The sequence below is a fragment of the Pelophylax lessonae genome (assembly GCF_965119305.1).
Source record: "Pelophylax lessonae genome assembly, chromosome: 7".
In the NCBI taxonomy this organism is placed as follows: Eukaryota; Metazoa; Chordata; class Amphibia; order Anura; family Ranidae; genus Pelophylax; species Pelophylax lessonae.
Window position 1 is genome coordinate 178,612,570 of NC_138774.1, and position 16,962 is coordinate 178,629,531.

At 45.4% G+C, this 16,962-nt stretch overlaps 1 protein-coding gene across 1 annotated transcript in view; it reads left to right on the forward strand.

The window, feature by feature from the left end:
- The first annotated feature begins 4,573 nt into the window (after positions 1 to 4,573).
- The window catches only part of PHF19 (PHD finger protein 19), a 55,395-nt gene continuing 43,006 nt past the window's right edge, over positions 4,574 to 16,962 (forward strand). Inside the window, exons 1-4 of the mRNA XM_082264645.1 lie at positions 4,574 to 4,677; positions 9,913 to 10,120; positions 10,712 to 10,793; positions 14,333 to 14,428. Of these exons, the coding sequence (XP_082120771.1) occupies positions 4,661 to 4,677; positions 9,913 to 10,120; positions 10,712 to 10,793; positions 14,333 to 14,428 (403 nt within the window). The 5' untranslated portion in view covers positions 4,574 to 4,660. The remainder of the gene's footprint in view (positions 4,678 to 9,912; positions 10,121 to 10,711; positions 10,794 to 14,332; positions 14,429 to 16,962) is intronic.

Sequence of the window (16,962 nt, forward strand, 5' to 3'; positions counted from 1 at the left end):
GTAGGGATCACTAAGGTGTAGAATACATTGTTAATACTTTTTCAAGGTATAAGCAAGGAATTAGAAAGGAAGATCATAATGATGGCAAAATTGCATAGTAGAAATAAAATCCAGAAAAAAGAGACTACAGTATATACTCCATCAAAGTTCAGAAGAGATATGTGTGGGATCCCCCATGGCCCAGGTGAGAAACTCAGGTGAGTAGTAGGAACATAGCCCATGAAGTCCGGGTTAGCGAAAACTGTTCTTCTCTACCTGCCTCCTGTGCCAAAGTTTTCCCCTCTCATACTGTTCTGGTGTCAACCCAAAATTGGGATTTCATTTACTTTCAATTTTGATGATAATGGTGAACAGGATAAATTAAGAGGGTGAATTTCCTGTCCGGGGGCACAGAGAGCAATAAAAACTGTCATTTGTTCTAATCCTTCTCTACTTGATCCAAAACTAAAAAAAAAAAAAAAAATCATTTTTGCCTTTAGCTGTACTTTAAGAGCCTGAGTGTTTTTTTTTTTTTTGAATCACCAAAATATGTTAAAGTGCCGGTTCAGACTAGGTCGCTCCGACTTAGGGGGGCGACCTGAGAAGTCAGGTGCAGCGCGACTTCGGCGCGACTTGCACGGACTTCATAAAATTAATGTCAATGCAAGTCGCCTCCAGGTCGCCCCAAAGTAGTACAGGACCCTTTTTTCTAAGTCGGAGCGACTTGTGTGGCTCCTATTAGAACCGGTCCTGTACTACTCAATGACTGCGACGGTGCACGACTGGCCAGGCTGACCAAGTCGTCTGACAAGTCTTATTAGTGTGAACCGACACTAAAACTTATAGATTATACCAGAGTAAAAACATTTACAAATATTGTTTCCCAAAATATTTTCTGGCAGAGGGCCTGGGTTATTGCCCCCTTTAAATCCAGCACTGGCTGTATCTGGAGCAGACCATATTCTCTGCCCCAGTAGGGATGTCACTGGCTAGACATGCAGCAACTGTCCCCTTTCTAGCAGTTTGTGATCTCTGGTAATTACATTAATGTAGTGCAGTATAATAATAATCATCCTTGATGGCTGATGGCAGTAAATATGATGCCAATGACTTCCTAAAGGTGTAAAAATGTTGAGTGAGCTTAGTAAATGCAATGATGCTGTTTTCATCCAAGCATGTGCAAGCAAAAATCCTGTTTTCTTTTTTGTTGGGGAACATTTTCTATTTTTGTATATCTTCCCCTCTGTAGCACCCTCCTAGGTAGGTGCTACACAAAAAGTATAGTTTTGAGTCCTGTCTTCTTAACAGAAGAGCTGCAAGTAAATCTACTGTATATTGTTCTCTGCCTAGCTCAGGATCTGCTAGTGAGGTCTGCTCAATGTGCTCAGGTGCAATTCGTTCTGTCTGCAGAGTGTTTCACAGGGGTCCAATATGGAGGAAACCTGACAAATTAGTGCAGAGGCTTTTGATACAACCCTGGTGAGTCGGCAGAGGAAAAGTGCCTTCATGCATGCTGAGATACTGTATAAAAGCCAGGAGCACATGTGCTTGGGGTCTTTCGGCTGGATATCGGAGTCCTGGAGGAAGGGGGCGGCTGTCTCCTCCTCTGTAGAGGTGCCATGAAGCCTCAGGTAGTCGACCTGAGGGCCTGAAGAGTGCTAGTGAGGAGCTGAACCCAGAGGTCCGATGAAGCTGACTGAAAGGAGAGACAATGGAGGATCGGATTCTGGAGTACAGTGAGTACAGCTCTGTGTCAAGGGCCTGACCTGAGGGGGGCCACTCCTGCAGCTAGAAGAGTCAGTTGATGGGTGTCAGTAAAGGGGAATGCCAGTGAGTGTCCCGAAGACAATGTAGATTTACCAAGTCTATTGCTGGAGTGAAAGGAGCAAGGAGACTTAACCCTTTCCATATATGTGGCAGTATGGATTAAGAAGTGCAGCTGCTTCCACAAGCAACCTGGTGAGACCAAGTGAGAGTTGTCCTTATCCATTGTGAATAGTTATAGTTGGAGTATTCCACTATTCCCTTCTATAATCCAAGTTCCAAAATAAACACTAAAAAACCAAAACCCCTGGACTGTTTATTGTGTGACGAGCCATTGGGAGTAAGGAGGGGAGTGTGAACTGTTCCCTAAGTGACTGTGTGCTGGTAATCAGAGGAGGCCCAGCAAGTCATCATACAACATGGGGACAGTGCTACACCTCTATTTACAACACCTCAAACAAACACTGGGTATCTTTAAGAGTCGGTTCACACCGCAGTGACTCAAAGTCGTCCCGACTTTGAAGTTGCCCGTGCAGCACGACTTCATCGCGGCTTGAAAACGACTTCTCATAATAGAAGTCAATGCAGGTCGCTCCGACTTCGCCCAAAAGTAGTGCAGGAACCTTTTTCTAAGTCGGAGTGACTTGAGTCGCTCTGATTAGAACGGTTCCATTGCACAGCATGGAGCGCTACTTGTCAGGTGACCAATTCGCCTGACAAGTCAGAGTAGTGTGAACTGGCTCTTAGGCACCAAGATCAACAACAGAGAAAAATATATACATATTCAACTTTTTTTGCTGCATAAATAAAAACATGGAAATCAATGTAGAGAGTGTTGACGCCTCCCTTAAGGGTGAACAAAAAAATGTGAAGCTGCTCTCAATTTAAGTAAGCTAGACTTAAAAGGACATGAAGGAAGTAATGAGGCGCTAACACACAAATGCAATCAATCATAAATCATGAAAATCACAACCTCAATATATATAAAATCACCAAAAAGTGCTTAGTGTTTGTGCAAATGGGCAAAAAAAAACCTGTTTAAATATAGGTGACAGTGCAAACTTGACCAGATGGTGGACAAAAATAAAGTGCAAGTGCTATATTCTTCTTAGGTAAACCATACAGGTGTTGTGAATGAGTGCACTAGAACTGATAAATATATATAAATAAATAAAAATAAAAAATGTGAGTTGCTTTCTTGCTTTTTTTTTTTTTTTTTAATTTAAATAAAAAATACTGCACCATGTGTTCTTCTCACTGTATTTCTTGAGCCACCTGGATCTGGATCTGAGCCATCCACCTAGGAGCCTTTTGAGCCATCCAGTTAGGAGAAAATTTAAAAAAAGGTAACCATGTCACATTAATTTTGTTTTATAAATGTATGCAACCGATTATAAACATGCTGAGGCCAAAAAAAAAAAAAAAACACAACATACAACCCAACCACTGACTTCATGGACCACTTGGTCTTTGACCCAGATGCCTGCATACTTAGATTTGCCTGTTTTATTCATCATCCATGTGAGTTGCTAAATATTGAACCTTCATTAAATGTAACCATATTGCTACACTTAGAGGAGCCTATCTTCTCTTTTATACTCAGTTGTGACGTGACGCTACTTGTATATCAAGACATCGCTTCTTTATCAAGTCAACATTTATAAAAAAAAATGTTGCTTCTCTTGCAAAACACTCTCAAACCAAGTTACTCTCAATTCAAGGTTTTACTGCATCTCTTTTTCTTTTATTGATCTTGGTGTTTTGAAAGTCCCAGATACCCAGTGTTTATTTGGTGTATTGTATATAGGGCTTTTTTCTCAGAGAATAGGTGCAGTCACTGCTTTGTCTCCGCTCTGTACCCAACTCTGAACATCACTGTTTGGTTCCACCCTTTACTAGAGAATACAGAAAAGTATAATTTTTTTTTGCAAAGTAGTTTGTGTGGCGTTTGCTAATGAAAGGCATTAAAATAAGTTCCCTGCAGCCAGCAACAATAGATCCCCCAGTAAAAAATAAATTCCCACAGCAACCATAGATCAGCCACAAAAAATACCCCCAGTAACAATAGATCTTCCAGTATCCAACATCAATAGACTCTCCAGCAGCCAGCAACAATAGACCCCTCCCTCAACAGTGGATCTCTCCTATCAACAATTGACCCACCAGAAACAATAGATCCCCACCAGCAGCAATAGATCTCAACCCAGCAACAATAGATCCCTCTAGCGACAATAGAGTCCCCAGCAGCCAACATCAATAGACCTCCCAGCACATCCCAGCACCCTTGACATATACATTCAGTGCGGGAAGCGCTGGAACTACATTCCTTCGTGTTCCCACTGAAAAAAGCCCTGATTACATAATCCTATGAGGGGACGTTTGGCAGGCGGCGTTTTTGCTGCCCCATAAAATGCAGATCTAAATGAAACCTTGAGGTTTGTGCAATGCCTGGCTTTTAACAGGTTTTTAAAGCAGAGATTGTACGCCAGGAGTTCTGGCGTTCAGAGGGGCTTGCCTGAGGATGGGGATGACTGAGGATAAGGATGATGGATGGAGAATATATAGAAGTAGTGAATAATGTAGATGACAGGAGTGATAGAGAAGGGTATGAAGTTCTGTCTGTTTAGTAGCAGCATAGGATGGGGATGACAGCCGCAGTAGCGGTCCCTGTGTGAGTCACAGCTGTGCGCTGAGAAATTCTGCAATCGTTCACGTTCAGCGTACCGGGCAGAAGCTGACAGCAGGGGGCGGGGTAGAATGACAGAATGGGCGGAGTACAATGACAGTAGAGGCGGGAAACCGGTGGGCGGGCGGCCAATAGGGTTTCGGGGCGGTTATGGTGGGCGGTTCGATGACAGAAGTGAAACGTCTGTAATTCGCGGGAAACTCTGGAGAAGATGGCGAGACAGACCGAGAGATGACCGCACGGCGCAGGTACTTACTGACACCGACCCGCCCTCGGCACCCAATATTACCCTGCGGGCCTGATACCCTCATACAGCCCTCACCTGGCCAGACTCAGGCTTTCAGGAGTTAATAGTGAAGCTAAAGGGAACCTGTCATGGGAGACTCCTAGGACTGTCATCGCTGACCTTTTCTGATCTGTGGATGTAATACTTAGTGCCTGTAAAGAGTATTCAGAGTTTCTGGATTTCTGACTCTACTAGCTACATGCTCTGCAACACTTACCTAGAAAGTGTCAAAACTAGAGGATCAGCATGGCAGCCAGGCAGGTAGCATTACCCTAAGGGATTCTGGCAGTCTAGGCCCTTCCATTCAAAGCCCTATTCCAGTCTAACTTCAGCTAGACTCTTCTCCTACTCACATAGGGGTTAATAGGGCTGGGCAGCACTCTGATGGTTAATATCAGATTTTTACTCCAGTGACCAATGGGTTAACCATGAGGTTAATTGGCTGGCTGGGCTTTTCTTTTGGTCATGCAGGAGTTATTGGTTGGGCTGTGCCTCTGGTTATGCAAGGGTTAATGGTGTGGCTGCGCTCAGACCCTGGTCATGAAGTGGTTAATGGTGGGTCTGGGACCTGACTGGTCACCATGGTGCTATTGGTGGGGGCTGGGCTCTGCCTTCAGTCACATATGGGTTAATGATGGGGCTAGGCTCTGACTTCTGTCATATAAGGGTTAACGATGGGTCTTGTCCTGGACTCCAGCCTGCTAGGGGTCATTGACCAGGCAGGGGTTGATAGGCTAAACACTGACTCTGATCATGCAGGGGTTAATGGCAGGGCTGGGCTCTGCCTTTGGTCATGCAGGAGTTAAAGGTGAGAATATGCTCTGACTAATCATACAGGGGTTAATGATGAGGCTGGGATCTGACTCTGGTCATACAGGGGTTAATGGCAGATCTGGACCCTGACTCTGGTCACCAATGGTAATGATGGGTTAATGGTAGAGTTGAGCTCCAACTCCAATCATGCAGGGGGAACCTTGGGGTGAATGGTGAACTGGGGTCTGACTCTGGTCACCGTGGGGTTAATGGTGAGGCTGGGGTCTGACTCTGGTCACCGTGGGGTTAATGGTGAGGCTGGGGTCTGACTCTGGTCGCCGTGGGGTTAATGGTGAGGCTGGGGTCTGACTCTGGTCGCCGTGGGGTTAATGGTGAGGCTGGGGTCTGACTCTGGTCGCCGTGGGGGTTAATGGTGAGGCTGGGGTCTGACTCTGGTCGCCGTGGGGTTAATGGTGAGGCTGGGGTCTGACTCTGGTCACCGTGGGGTTAATGGTGAGGCTGGGGTCTGACTCTGGTCACCGTGGGGTTAATGGTGAGGCTGGGGTCTGACTCTGGTCACCGTGGGGTTAATGGTGAGGCTGGGGTCTGACTCTGGTCACCGTGGGGTTAATGGTGAGGCTGGGGTCTGACTCTGGTCACCGTGGGGTTAATGGTGAGGCTGGGGTCTGACTCTGGTCACCGTGGGGTTAATGGTGAGGCTGGGGTCTGACTCTGGTCGCCGTGGGGGTTAATGGTGAGGCTGGGGTCTGACTCTGGTCGCCGTGGGGGTTAATGGTGAGGCTGGGGTCTGACTCTGGTCACGTGGGGTTAATAACAGGGTTGATCTTTGCCTCCAGTCTCCGGGGGGTTAATAACGAGGCAAGTCTCTTCCCTGGTCATGCAGAGGTTAATGGTGAGGTTGGGCTCCTGGGGGGATTCTGGGTCTTGTCCATTGGCCTAATGCATAGGGGGGTGGGGGCACATACAGTAGGTTAGGGGCCAATACATGCATCCAGTATTTGGAGTATATGATATATTGGGGTGCAATCACATGCCATGGGGTGTCCTCTGCACAGCTGTATCCCTTTCCGAGGGACATCAGATGGTGCTTACATTCCAAAACATAATAAAATGTATCTAAAAATAAATATGAAGGAGCTCCTGATCTGCTCTGTGATTGGAAGAGGGGGTCATTCGGATTGTATCTATAGATTTACCAGGGTGTGATTGGATATGACTGGGATTGTCTAGGCAGGTCCTTGGACTACATAACTGTTGGTATATCTATAGAAGACTTTACAGTCAGGTTGTAATGTGTGTGACCAGCCTGGACCTTCATTTCACAATTTGTCAGTGCAGACGATCCCCCTGAATGTCATGTACATTGTGTGGGTGTGCTGGCTCTTTAAGTCCCTGTGTGTCTACACATTAGGATGACTCAGGTGTCACACATGGGGTGTCGGGCTGAGTTTGACAGTTTGTTCTCTCCTGTCAAATGATGCACAAGGATTTTTTCTTTTGTGCATTTTGAAGCAGCCAATCATCTTCAAGCCGGCTTGTGTGTATTTTTGGCTGACCTGCCGGACGTTTCCTGTAACGGACGAGAGAAGGCGCCGGGGGCACTCCAGGCAGGAGGGGGCGGGGGGGATATCAGCGGATCTACAGCCTAATGACTTGAGATCAGGATGTCAGTGCAGCAGTGACAGGCGGGCGACCGCCAGACTCCTTTTTATAACTTAGGAAAAGCTGGGAAAGTTTCCTTACTCATGTTTTCTCCACAGATATTTCTCGCCCCCCCCCCCCTCCCTCCCCTTAAAAATGATTTTTTTTTTTTCCCCTCTGCTAGCCTTTCATCAGTAAAATTTTCTGATAATTGGCCAGAGAGTAGTGACTGAGGAGTGATGATAGGGCTGTCCCTAGTTCTGGCTCTGACAGACGGGAGGTTGGTTTTGTACAGCAGCCGTTGTGGTTAGTGAGTAATGGTGAGTCGTCAATATAATGGTTGTACATGGAGGGTCCATTAGAATCCTCCTCTGCCTGCAGAGTTCCCCTGTGAGGCACCTGCCAGTGTGTGCTGAGTCAGCAGAGTGTCAGATGGGGAGAGTTTTATTAGAAAACCGGAAACGCAGAGCACAGACAGAGAGCTTCCCGTGGCCGTTGCCTCTGCTCTGGTTTGTGGAGGGAAGCAAAATTCATATATGAGCAATCGCATCTGCTGCAGAGCCAATGTACACGCAGTCACATCTGCTGCAGGTGGATGCCATCTGGAAGGACCATCCACTCAGGTGAGTGTTGTGATGCCCTGCCATTTCCACAAGGGGGAGACACTGGCTAGTGGAGGTCAGTAGTGGTCCAGCTCATGTCATACTGTCTGGGCTATAGTGGATCATAGCAGTGAATGCAGTCAGGCACCCTTTTATGCAAATCTTCCCCTTTCCAGTATATCGTTTGTGTGTGTGTGTTTTTCTTTTTTTTATGGATACAGCAGGGCTCAAAATTTCAAGCCCTGAGCTACTGGCCAGGCCTTAAGGGTTAATCGCCACCAGTTGCCCCGCCCAACCCCTACCCTGCCCCGCCTCTAATTCCGCTCCTAAACACGCCCTCATAATTTGTCATAAAATTCCACTGTTAAATGTTTTTTGCATAAATGCAGAAGTTACAAAAATAACTATCAGTGCCCCATCAGTGCAGCATCATCAGTGAAGCTTATCAGTGCCGCCTCACCAGTGCCCATGAATGCCGCCTAACCAGGGCAGGAGAAGAAAGAGGAAAGCTGGCCGGATAATCAGTGGAGATCGTCCTGCTGTAACAGCTTTCATCACACAGCAGTTCCACCAACAGCTCGCCATCACACACAGTGCCGCCTCTTGGATCGGCTCCTATGATAGACGTCACACGTCTTGGCATTGGACCGATGTTCTATCAAAGGAGCCGGGCCAGGAGGCGGTGCTGTGTGTGACGGCATTGGACCGATGTTCTATCAAAGGAGCCGGGCCAGGAGGCGGTGCTGTGTGTGAAGGCGAGCACTCGGCAATTCAAATGAAAGGTGTTACGGCGGGGACCGGGGTGATCCCCGATTTGTGATGATCGGGCCAGCTTTCCTCTTCCCTCTCCTCTCTCTTCCCCTGGGCGATTGCTGAGAGAGCGGCTCCTGAGGCAGCCCCACGCTCGCCCTCAATCATTTTCCATTGGCAAATTGCGAGTGGAAAATTTGAGGGGCTGGCTTTAGTATGTGTATTCCTGTGATCTACAGATTGTCCCTCCAGCACTCCATTTCTGCATGGGCTGCTCATTTGTAACATAGGAGAAGCTTTGTATTTATGGTTTTGTGCATCTCCACATTTCCCAGCATGCCTCAGGTCATATGGTTTGACACAGGAAGACTTGCCGGCTACTGACTCATATCCAGAACGGCAGCACTGCATCTCGCATCTAGCAGCCAACAGTCATATTAACCCTTTACATGTAAAACTTTATAGATTGTCTGTAAACCATTTTCTCTGTTCATTACAGCAATATAAATTAAAAAAAAACTGACCGGACTGGGCCCCCAATTGATGTATGAAATGGGATTAGTGGTTCAGCAACAGGAACAAACATTTACATATTTCAGCTATGACAGCAGGGTGCCACTATCGGGCCAGGGACCTTTAATGATCAATACGTTGGTGGCTTTTATATGGCTTTTACATTATATTTTTTTTTTTTTTCCTACTCCAACTATTTTATTGCATTTTCACTCCGTTGTTTTGCTTTGCCATTTCTTTAAAAGATTTGATGCATTTAAGGATGGTCTACTTTTTTGCCATATGACTGCTGATGAGCACTGACTCAAGGTATTGAACCCAATGGGTCAGTGTAACAACTGGGCAACTACCTTTTTTTAGGAGGGGCTCAGCTATATAGACCCTTGTATATCCAGATTCTGCACTGTATTCTGGACCTATAATGGGATGCAATATGTGAGGGGCCCATGTCCAGATTTTGTACTTGAGCCTGTAGTGGGATGTGATATGGGGGACCCTGTCCAGATTTTGTACTTGAGCCTGTAGTGGGATGTGATATGGGGGACCCTGTCCAGATTTTGTACTTGAGCCTGTAGTGGGATGTGATATGGGGGACCCTGTCCAGATTTTGTACTTGAGCCTGTAGTGGGATGTGATATGGGGGACCCTGTCCAGATTTTGTACTTGAACCTGTAGTGGAATGTGATATGAGGGGCCCATGTCCAAAAAATGTACTTTGAGCCTTTAGTGGGACGTGCTGTAAGGGGCCCGTGTCCAGATTCAACACAGAGATTGGTAGTAGGTTATGTTAGAGGGGTCCACATCTGGATTCTGCACTGGTCTCTGTAGTGTGGAGACTCTGCACTCTTGGCTTGTAGCACTGGTATATTCTTCTTGATGGGTTTAGTAAGTTATTTCTTTTTTTTTTTTTTTCGCAGGGACCTATCTCTGGCGATGGAGAATCGCAGCTTGGAACTGGCACTGAGAGATGTCTACCCTGCCTGTAGCAGGTTGCGCCGCTCTGCCATGGAAAACTCTGGGAAAAGCGGGCAGGACTGCCCAGAACTGGTGGTCAGTCAGGCAGAAGGCCAGTATGTACTTTGCAGGTGGACAGACGGACTCTATTACCTGGGGAAGATAAAAAGGGTGAGCCATCTATTCATAGATAAATTAGATATTTTGGAACTTTGTGAAATCTCTGGGCACATAACATAAATGGTCAGTTCCAAGATAATGATCCACTATATCAGAAACAAACTGATTTGTTTTCATGTCTGAAATGTCAGCGTCATTGGATAGAAGCCTTCCTACTTCATGAAGGCATGCTCTACTTTCTGTAGTGGAACTGGTTGCTGCATTTACCGATTATTGATCACCTATCTGCCCTCTTGTCACTTCCAACAATGGACAGGGACATCATTATGTTGCAGACAGCTGCTGTGGGCATTTCCTATGGTGTGGGGATCCAGTGCCTGGCCAAACTATGCCCTCCTAGTATGACTGATAGCCACAGTGTTGCCGCTCTGAAGTGCCCCTAGAGCTAACCTGAGTAAAGCAAGGACAAAAAAAAGCAATAAGGCAACTGTAGTCCACTGGATGGATGCCTATGTCACCTGGATGTAAAACAGGTGTTTACATTTCGTGTTTTGCTCCCATTGAAGTCTACTCTCCATTAGTGTGGCTTTGTGCAGTTACATGATTTGTTCTACCTACTGAATTTACTTTTCTTTGTTGCAGGTCAGCAGTTCAAAGCAAAGTTGTCTTGTGACATTTGAAGATAACTCTAAATACTGGGTCCTTTGGAAAGACATTCAGCATGGTATGTATGCTATGGCTCTTGTGGCTCTACACTGGAATCTGAGCATTTGCCACACACTTTACTTCAGACTGCAGTTAGCCATAGTTTTATGTAATTAACAAGATTCTGTTTGCTATTTTTGTATTGAAGACAGTTACTTTAGTCATGTTGATGTAGCACCCTACAAGGTAGGTGCTAGGTAAAGTATAGTGGGCCTTTGCTGCCTAACAGCAGGGCCATGATCTTAAGCTGGGCTGTCATGTCTCCCAGGTGTTGCTATTGAGATTGGGGAGTCTCCCCACTGGCTCCATGAGAAGGGTTCTCATTGGGCAGTGGAGGAAACCCATTTAATGGGTTAACATCCAGACCTGTATCTACCCCAGAAAGGCAGATTCTGCCACACAGGATTCTGGGAGTGGGTATAAGTTTGAGGGGAACGCATGACGCAGCGTCTTTGGCAGGAAGCAGAGTCCCGGGAGGGAGAGTACGGCTGTCTCTCTCCTCCTGTCAGAAGGATCGGGTGTCTCGGGTAGCTTGCCTGAGGATACAGAGAGCTGAGCTGAGCTGCAGAGAGGATCCGGTGTGCCGAGGACCAGCGGAGTTGAGGGGGGTCCAGTTTCAGGAAAGCATTCCCAGTTTGTGAGTACTGTAACTGCCCCTGGGGTCTGCCTAGCTGAGAGGGGACCGCTCCGGTGAAGGTCCAAGGGATCCAGAAGCTGGCTAGTGGTAAATGTGGTGCCTAGTGAGAGGACTCTGAAGTGTCAGAGGGGGTGCCTAGTGAGAGGACCCTGAAAGTGTAAAGGGGCACCAGTGGTTGGGCCCTGAAGAGTTAAGTGTACAGTGAACAGTGTTGAGAGTTGCAGCAGCACAAGCAGTTACAAGGAGCTACCTCAGTCAGTGAAGGACTGGAGGGAGCTGTTCACAGGACTCTTGAGCTAAACAAAGAGTCAAGTCTTACTACAGTGCAGGATCTTTTGAGTTAATCAGTGGTGTTACAAGTCAAGTTCTAGCACAGTGCAGCAATAAAGCATTTTTCAAGCGTCAGTAAGCGTTGGTCGGCATCCAGCTGGCGTCAAGACAGCGCTAACAGGCATTTTTCTACAAAGTGTCCCACTTTTACCTAGTTGAGCCAGAGGAGTATCCCACTCATTCCCTTCTCACATCCCGAATATAAAATAAACAAAACAATCCAAAGATGTCGGAATGGTCATTGTCTCAACTCTCACACTTGGGTACTCAGCTTAAATGGGCTGAAGGTGTCACCGGTAACAATGGCAGACCCATCTCAGGCCCAATTCCTGGAAAACCTGCTGCATTGAAAAGACACAAGTCCATCTAATTCAACCAACAGAAAAAAAAATGCATAGAGAACCTCCATACACCGAATAGGAAATCCACAGTGGATCCAAAGGAGGGCAAAAAACCTTGTATTTAAAAAAAAAAAAAAGCAATCCAATTCACCCCATGGAGGGTTGATTTTAACCATTTCTTCCTGTTCCCCAGAAGACAATTAGATATTCCCTGGGATAATCAATCACTGGCGTCATTACCTATAAATATAGTAAAATTTAAATCTAAAATGAATGAATTTCCAGTTGTATTTTGTGCATTTAAGAATACATCGGCTCTCCCTTCTCTTTATTTGGGGGAAAAAATAATCAGTTGACCTAATGTTTCTTCATAGCTGAGTCTTGGTCTCTTTCTCATCTAACTCCTTCTTGATCATTGACTCCCTCACTTGTACTCTTCCTATGATGTTTAATGCATGCATGTGTTTAGCCCCAAAGAATAATTTTACATATATCAACATTAAACTTCATTTTCTATATAGTTACCATATAAAATAGTGTATTGCAAGTTGGACACATCCTGTAAGGAGACTTTTTTCCACTTTCATAGCTTGGGGTCGTCTGCAAACACTGAAATGGTACATTGTAATCCCAAACTCTATATCATTAATGTTAAAAAGTCAGGGTCCCAACCCAGAACCGTGGTCTACACCACTAATGACCTTTGACCATTCTGAGTGTGAATCATTAATCACTACTCTCTGATCACTACTCTCTGATAACGGTCTATTAGCCAGTGTTCCATCCATTTACAAACTGAACTCTCTAAGCCTATGGACTATACCTTACCCCAGTGTTTCTCAACTGCTGTCCTCACTAACAGGCCAGATTTTAGGCATTACCTTAGGGGGGGGCATGCAGACTAGAATATTGCAATCATTAAGCAGCAAATGATATCGCCTGGGATGTATTTCAGTTATTTTGCAAACCTGGCCTGTTAGTGGGTCCTGAGGACAGGCGTTGAGAACCACTGCCTTACACATAAACCATGTCAGGGGGAACTGTCAAATGCTTTTGCAAAGTCACGTATACTAAATCCATAGCCTCTCCTTTTTGTCTGTTTCTTGCTTCTCATTAAAAAAGCAGATTTGTTTGACCACTTGGGTATTTCGTAAATCCATGCTGTCTATTGCCTAAAATATTGTTTTCTAGCAACAGCTCTTTGTGATCTTTTAGAAAACTCTTGAAAATCTTCCTACTATAGAAGTTAAACTAACAGGGCAGTTCTAAGGCTGTCTATAGATATAGATGAAGGTACCTCTTCTGGATATCTTTGGATGGGAAGGTGATCAAATATGAGAAGAATTAAGTGAATGTTCCTTATTACACTGAAGGGATAAGGCAAGTGTTCCTTATTTTAAGTCTGGAACCCAAAAAACGAGAACAAAAGTGTTGACGATAGCTGATTCCTCATATCCGTTTGCTATTTGCGATTGGTTGCTATTGGGAATATCTCAACTCTTAATAATTCTGTTCCATTATTAAACATTTGCATGGTATCGAAATCATCAAAAAAAAAAAAAAAGAATTAAGGCAGAAAAAATACTGCCATTGAGGGCAGGGTGCAGAGTAGAAAGTCAGAGCATATACACAGTATAAATGCCATCACCATGCACATTCACCAACAAAAAAAAAACACGAGATAGTGGACCACAGGCATATCGGCCTCACCGAGAGTTGAGAAATAGAAAGGAGTACATTTTCACTGGGCTGTCCATGGCTACCATGCCCTATTGAATTTTTCAGGACAATTCCTACTAATAGTCAATTTATACATCAGGAGGACATCCCGAATAGCTTTCCCCCAGGAAGCCACAGAGGGAGGGGAGGAAGCCTTCCACTTAACTTAAATTTCCCTCTTGGCATAGTATAGCAAGTACAAAATAAGCAGTTTAGCACACCAGGGCCTCTGTGCATCATCTGGAATGCCCAACAAGGCCAGCTCAGAGGGAACTGGAAGGGTCCACTGAAGACTGTGGTTGATAAGCTCAAACTCATCTGCCCAAAACTGTGCCACTCCCGGACAACTCCAGAACATATGAAAATATGTTCCCACTGCAGCCCCACAACGAGGGCAGTCTGTCGACCATTGGGGGTAGATCCTGTATAAATTGAGTATAGTACACCTTGTGTAAGAATTTCCGCTGAATTAATTTGCCAGTTTGTTTTTAGTGTCCATTACTAACCTATAACCTGCCACATCTCCTTCAGCTGGCGTACCCGGAGAGGAACCTAAATGTAATGTTTGTAGCGGGAAGAGCTCTGCGACCCACAATCAGATCCTCATCTGTGGAAAGTGTGGACTTGGTAAGTAGATTTCTCCTTTTGAATTGTCTGAAAGAATTCGAGATTTGCAGCTACTCCTGAATAAAAATGAAAAGCAAAACTCTACTACATACTGTTTACTTGTAAACTGACCACATAAAGTAAATCAAAAGTCATCATTTCAGAAAGGCGATAGGTCTGGTTATGGGGGAGAAACTTCAATATGGCACGCTTCCCATTGATCGCCAATAATCCTAATGTAGACAGAATATGGCTCCCACTGATCACCTGTAATTTTATCTTAGGGTGGGTATATAAATATAATAACTATGTGAAACCCCTGAAATGTGGCAACAGTGGGTTGTTAAAGCATATGTGCAACTGACAACAAAACTATATTGCAGCTTAACGGTCCTTAGATATGGTGGCTACACGAGTTTTTTGTTTTCAGGCTTTGTCAGGGCAACAGAAACAAGATATGACTATAGAACCTCATCGTTCTTTTTGTCCATAACATAGAGGGGCATGGTTCTGTAAACCTTAGAACAGTGTAACTGATAACCGTTTGCCTGGGCAAAGACAACAACCTAATTTTATTGTTTCACAAGATTTCTGGCATGATTAACCGGTATTATTATTAACTTCTTAGAAAAGAGATTTAACAGACCGAAAGGGACCAAATAAGAGAAGTACGTTGTTGGGATTTACATACATTTCTTTATTGTACATAGCAGGACACAGAATATCTTACATTAGGGGTATACTGCCACATTCAGGTGATTGGGCACTGACAAAAGTCCCCTCCAAGGCATACCCCTCCCCATTAAGCAAGGCTTCTGTTTTTGTGTTAGTGTCTTGCTGGTGATGGTCATGTCTGTGTAGTTTCTGCACGAAACCATAGCTTTTCAATAAATGCATCTCGAATTAGTAGACTGCCCTTATGCATGTCCATTTCCTACTGCTATTCTATGCTTGGAGGAATGGTACCCAAACCACTTTCTGAACACGCAGGGATGCCTGTAATGTTGCCAGTTGGCACTGGACTCTGCAAAATGAGACCCTGCATAATTGTATACTGCCTTGCAAATTGGTAGGGTGCAAGTAGACTGAGACTAAAACTAAATTGAAATTTGCTGCCAAAATTAACACTGCCCCATATGTTGCACACTTTGGAAAGGTTTTCATGGTTCCCAAGATACCATCCAGATGTGAGCGTTTCTCTCTCCAAACAAGTGTCTTGCTCTGAGAACTTAGGGGGACTTGCTCAAGTTGCTGACAAATCCCTTGATTCGCTTTGCATTAGGGTAAAATGGTAGCCCCCTTGAGGTAGTGTCCGTGCCCAGTTTCATTCCAGGCCCCTCCAACGGAATATCTTGATGACTTGGGAGAGGAGGACATAGTCCTTTGATTCCCGGTGCTGTTATTCCAGAGACTGTCTGTACTGGTGGATATACTCACATTTGCTGGAGAAAATATAATCAACAGTGCAAAACACTCTGAATTCTGCGGAAAGTGGAGCATACCACAAAAACATAGGCTCGAAATGTATCAGCAAGAAGTTAATCATTGGTATCAGATGTCAAATTCCAAGGAGTTTTATTGTGTAAAATGCAAAAGCTTTTGTACAGTAGACCAACAGTGGTGCATAGTGCATAGTGCATAGTGCGTAGTAGTAGTAGTAGTAGTGCTAGTAGTAGTAGTAGTAGTAGTTTAAATCTCCCTCTTTGGTGAATTAAATTCATAGGCCCTGGTACACCGTAACTTGCTTAGGAGACAGGTTAAGACTGAGAGTCTAGCAGGGTCTGGTCTCTATAAAAGAAATAGGGATTCCAGCTCCTTCTAATGCTTGTCTTCCCTGGAAGAATCAGACAATGGATGTCAGCCAGCTGATGTGGTGTTCTGAATAATCCCAGTCCAGGGTCTCTGCAGAGGTTGATGCCCATAGACATTCTGGAACTGAGGGCGATTCGCCTTGCCCTGCTTCATTGGTCAGTGTAGCTGCAGGGCCTTCCTGCAATATTTGTAGGAGTTCAGTTGGACAACGCCACGGCAGTGGCATACATAAATCTTCAGAAAGGCCATCCGATTCGATCTGTCGGATGGATGGGAAGTAGGACCACCATCCGTCTGTTTTTGGGCCACAGGATCTGATGGCGGTGGTTGTCAGCGGTCATCCGCCACTCCATAGAGGAGACTGGAAGGTCCCATCAGGTCCCCCTGAAAAACTGACAGGTGGACCTGATCAGACAGACCGTGTGAAAGGGGCCTTCAGTGGTGTGGCATGACAGGGAGAGGGAAAAAATGAATTTTAATGGGGGAAAAAAACATCTTTATAGTGATGTAAATGGAACTGAGGCTGTTCCGACCAGCTGCCCCACACTCCCTGTCCACTCACTGGTAAGGACAGGGCACCAGATCAAGCCTTCAACCTCTTCTCCAAGCAGTGATAATAGGCAGGGGAAACCCTCAGCACCGCCAGTGCAGCCCCAGCCACCACAAGAGGGCGCCAGTTCCTCAATGGAAGCGTCTCTCTACAGCAGGCTGTAAAGCCACGGCAACTTAGTCCATGCATCCGC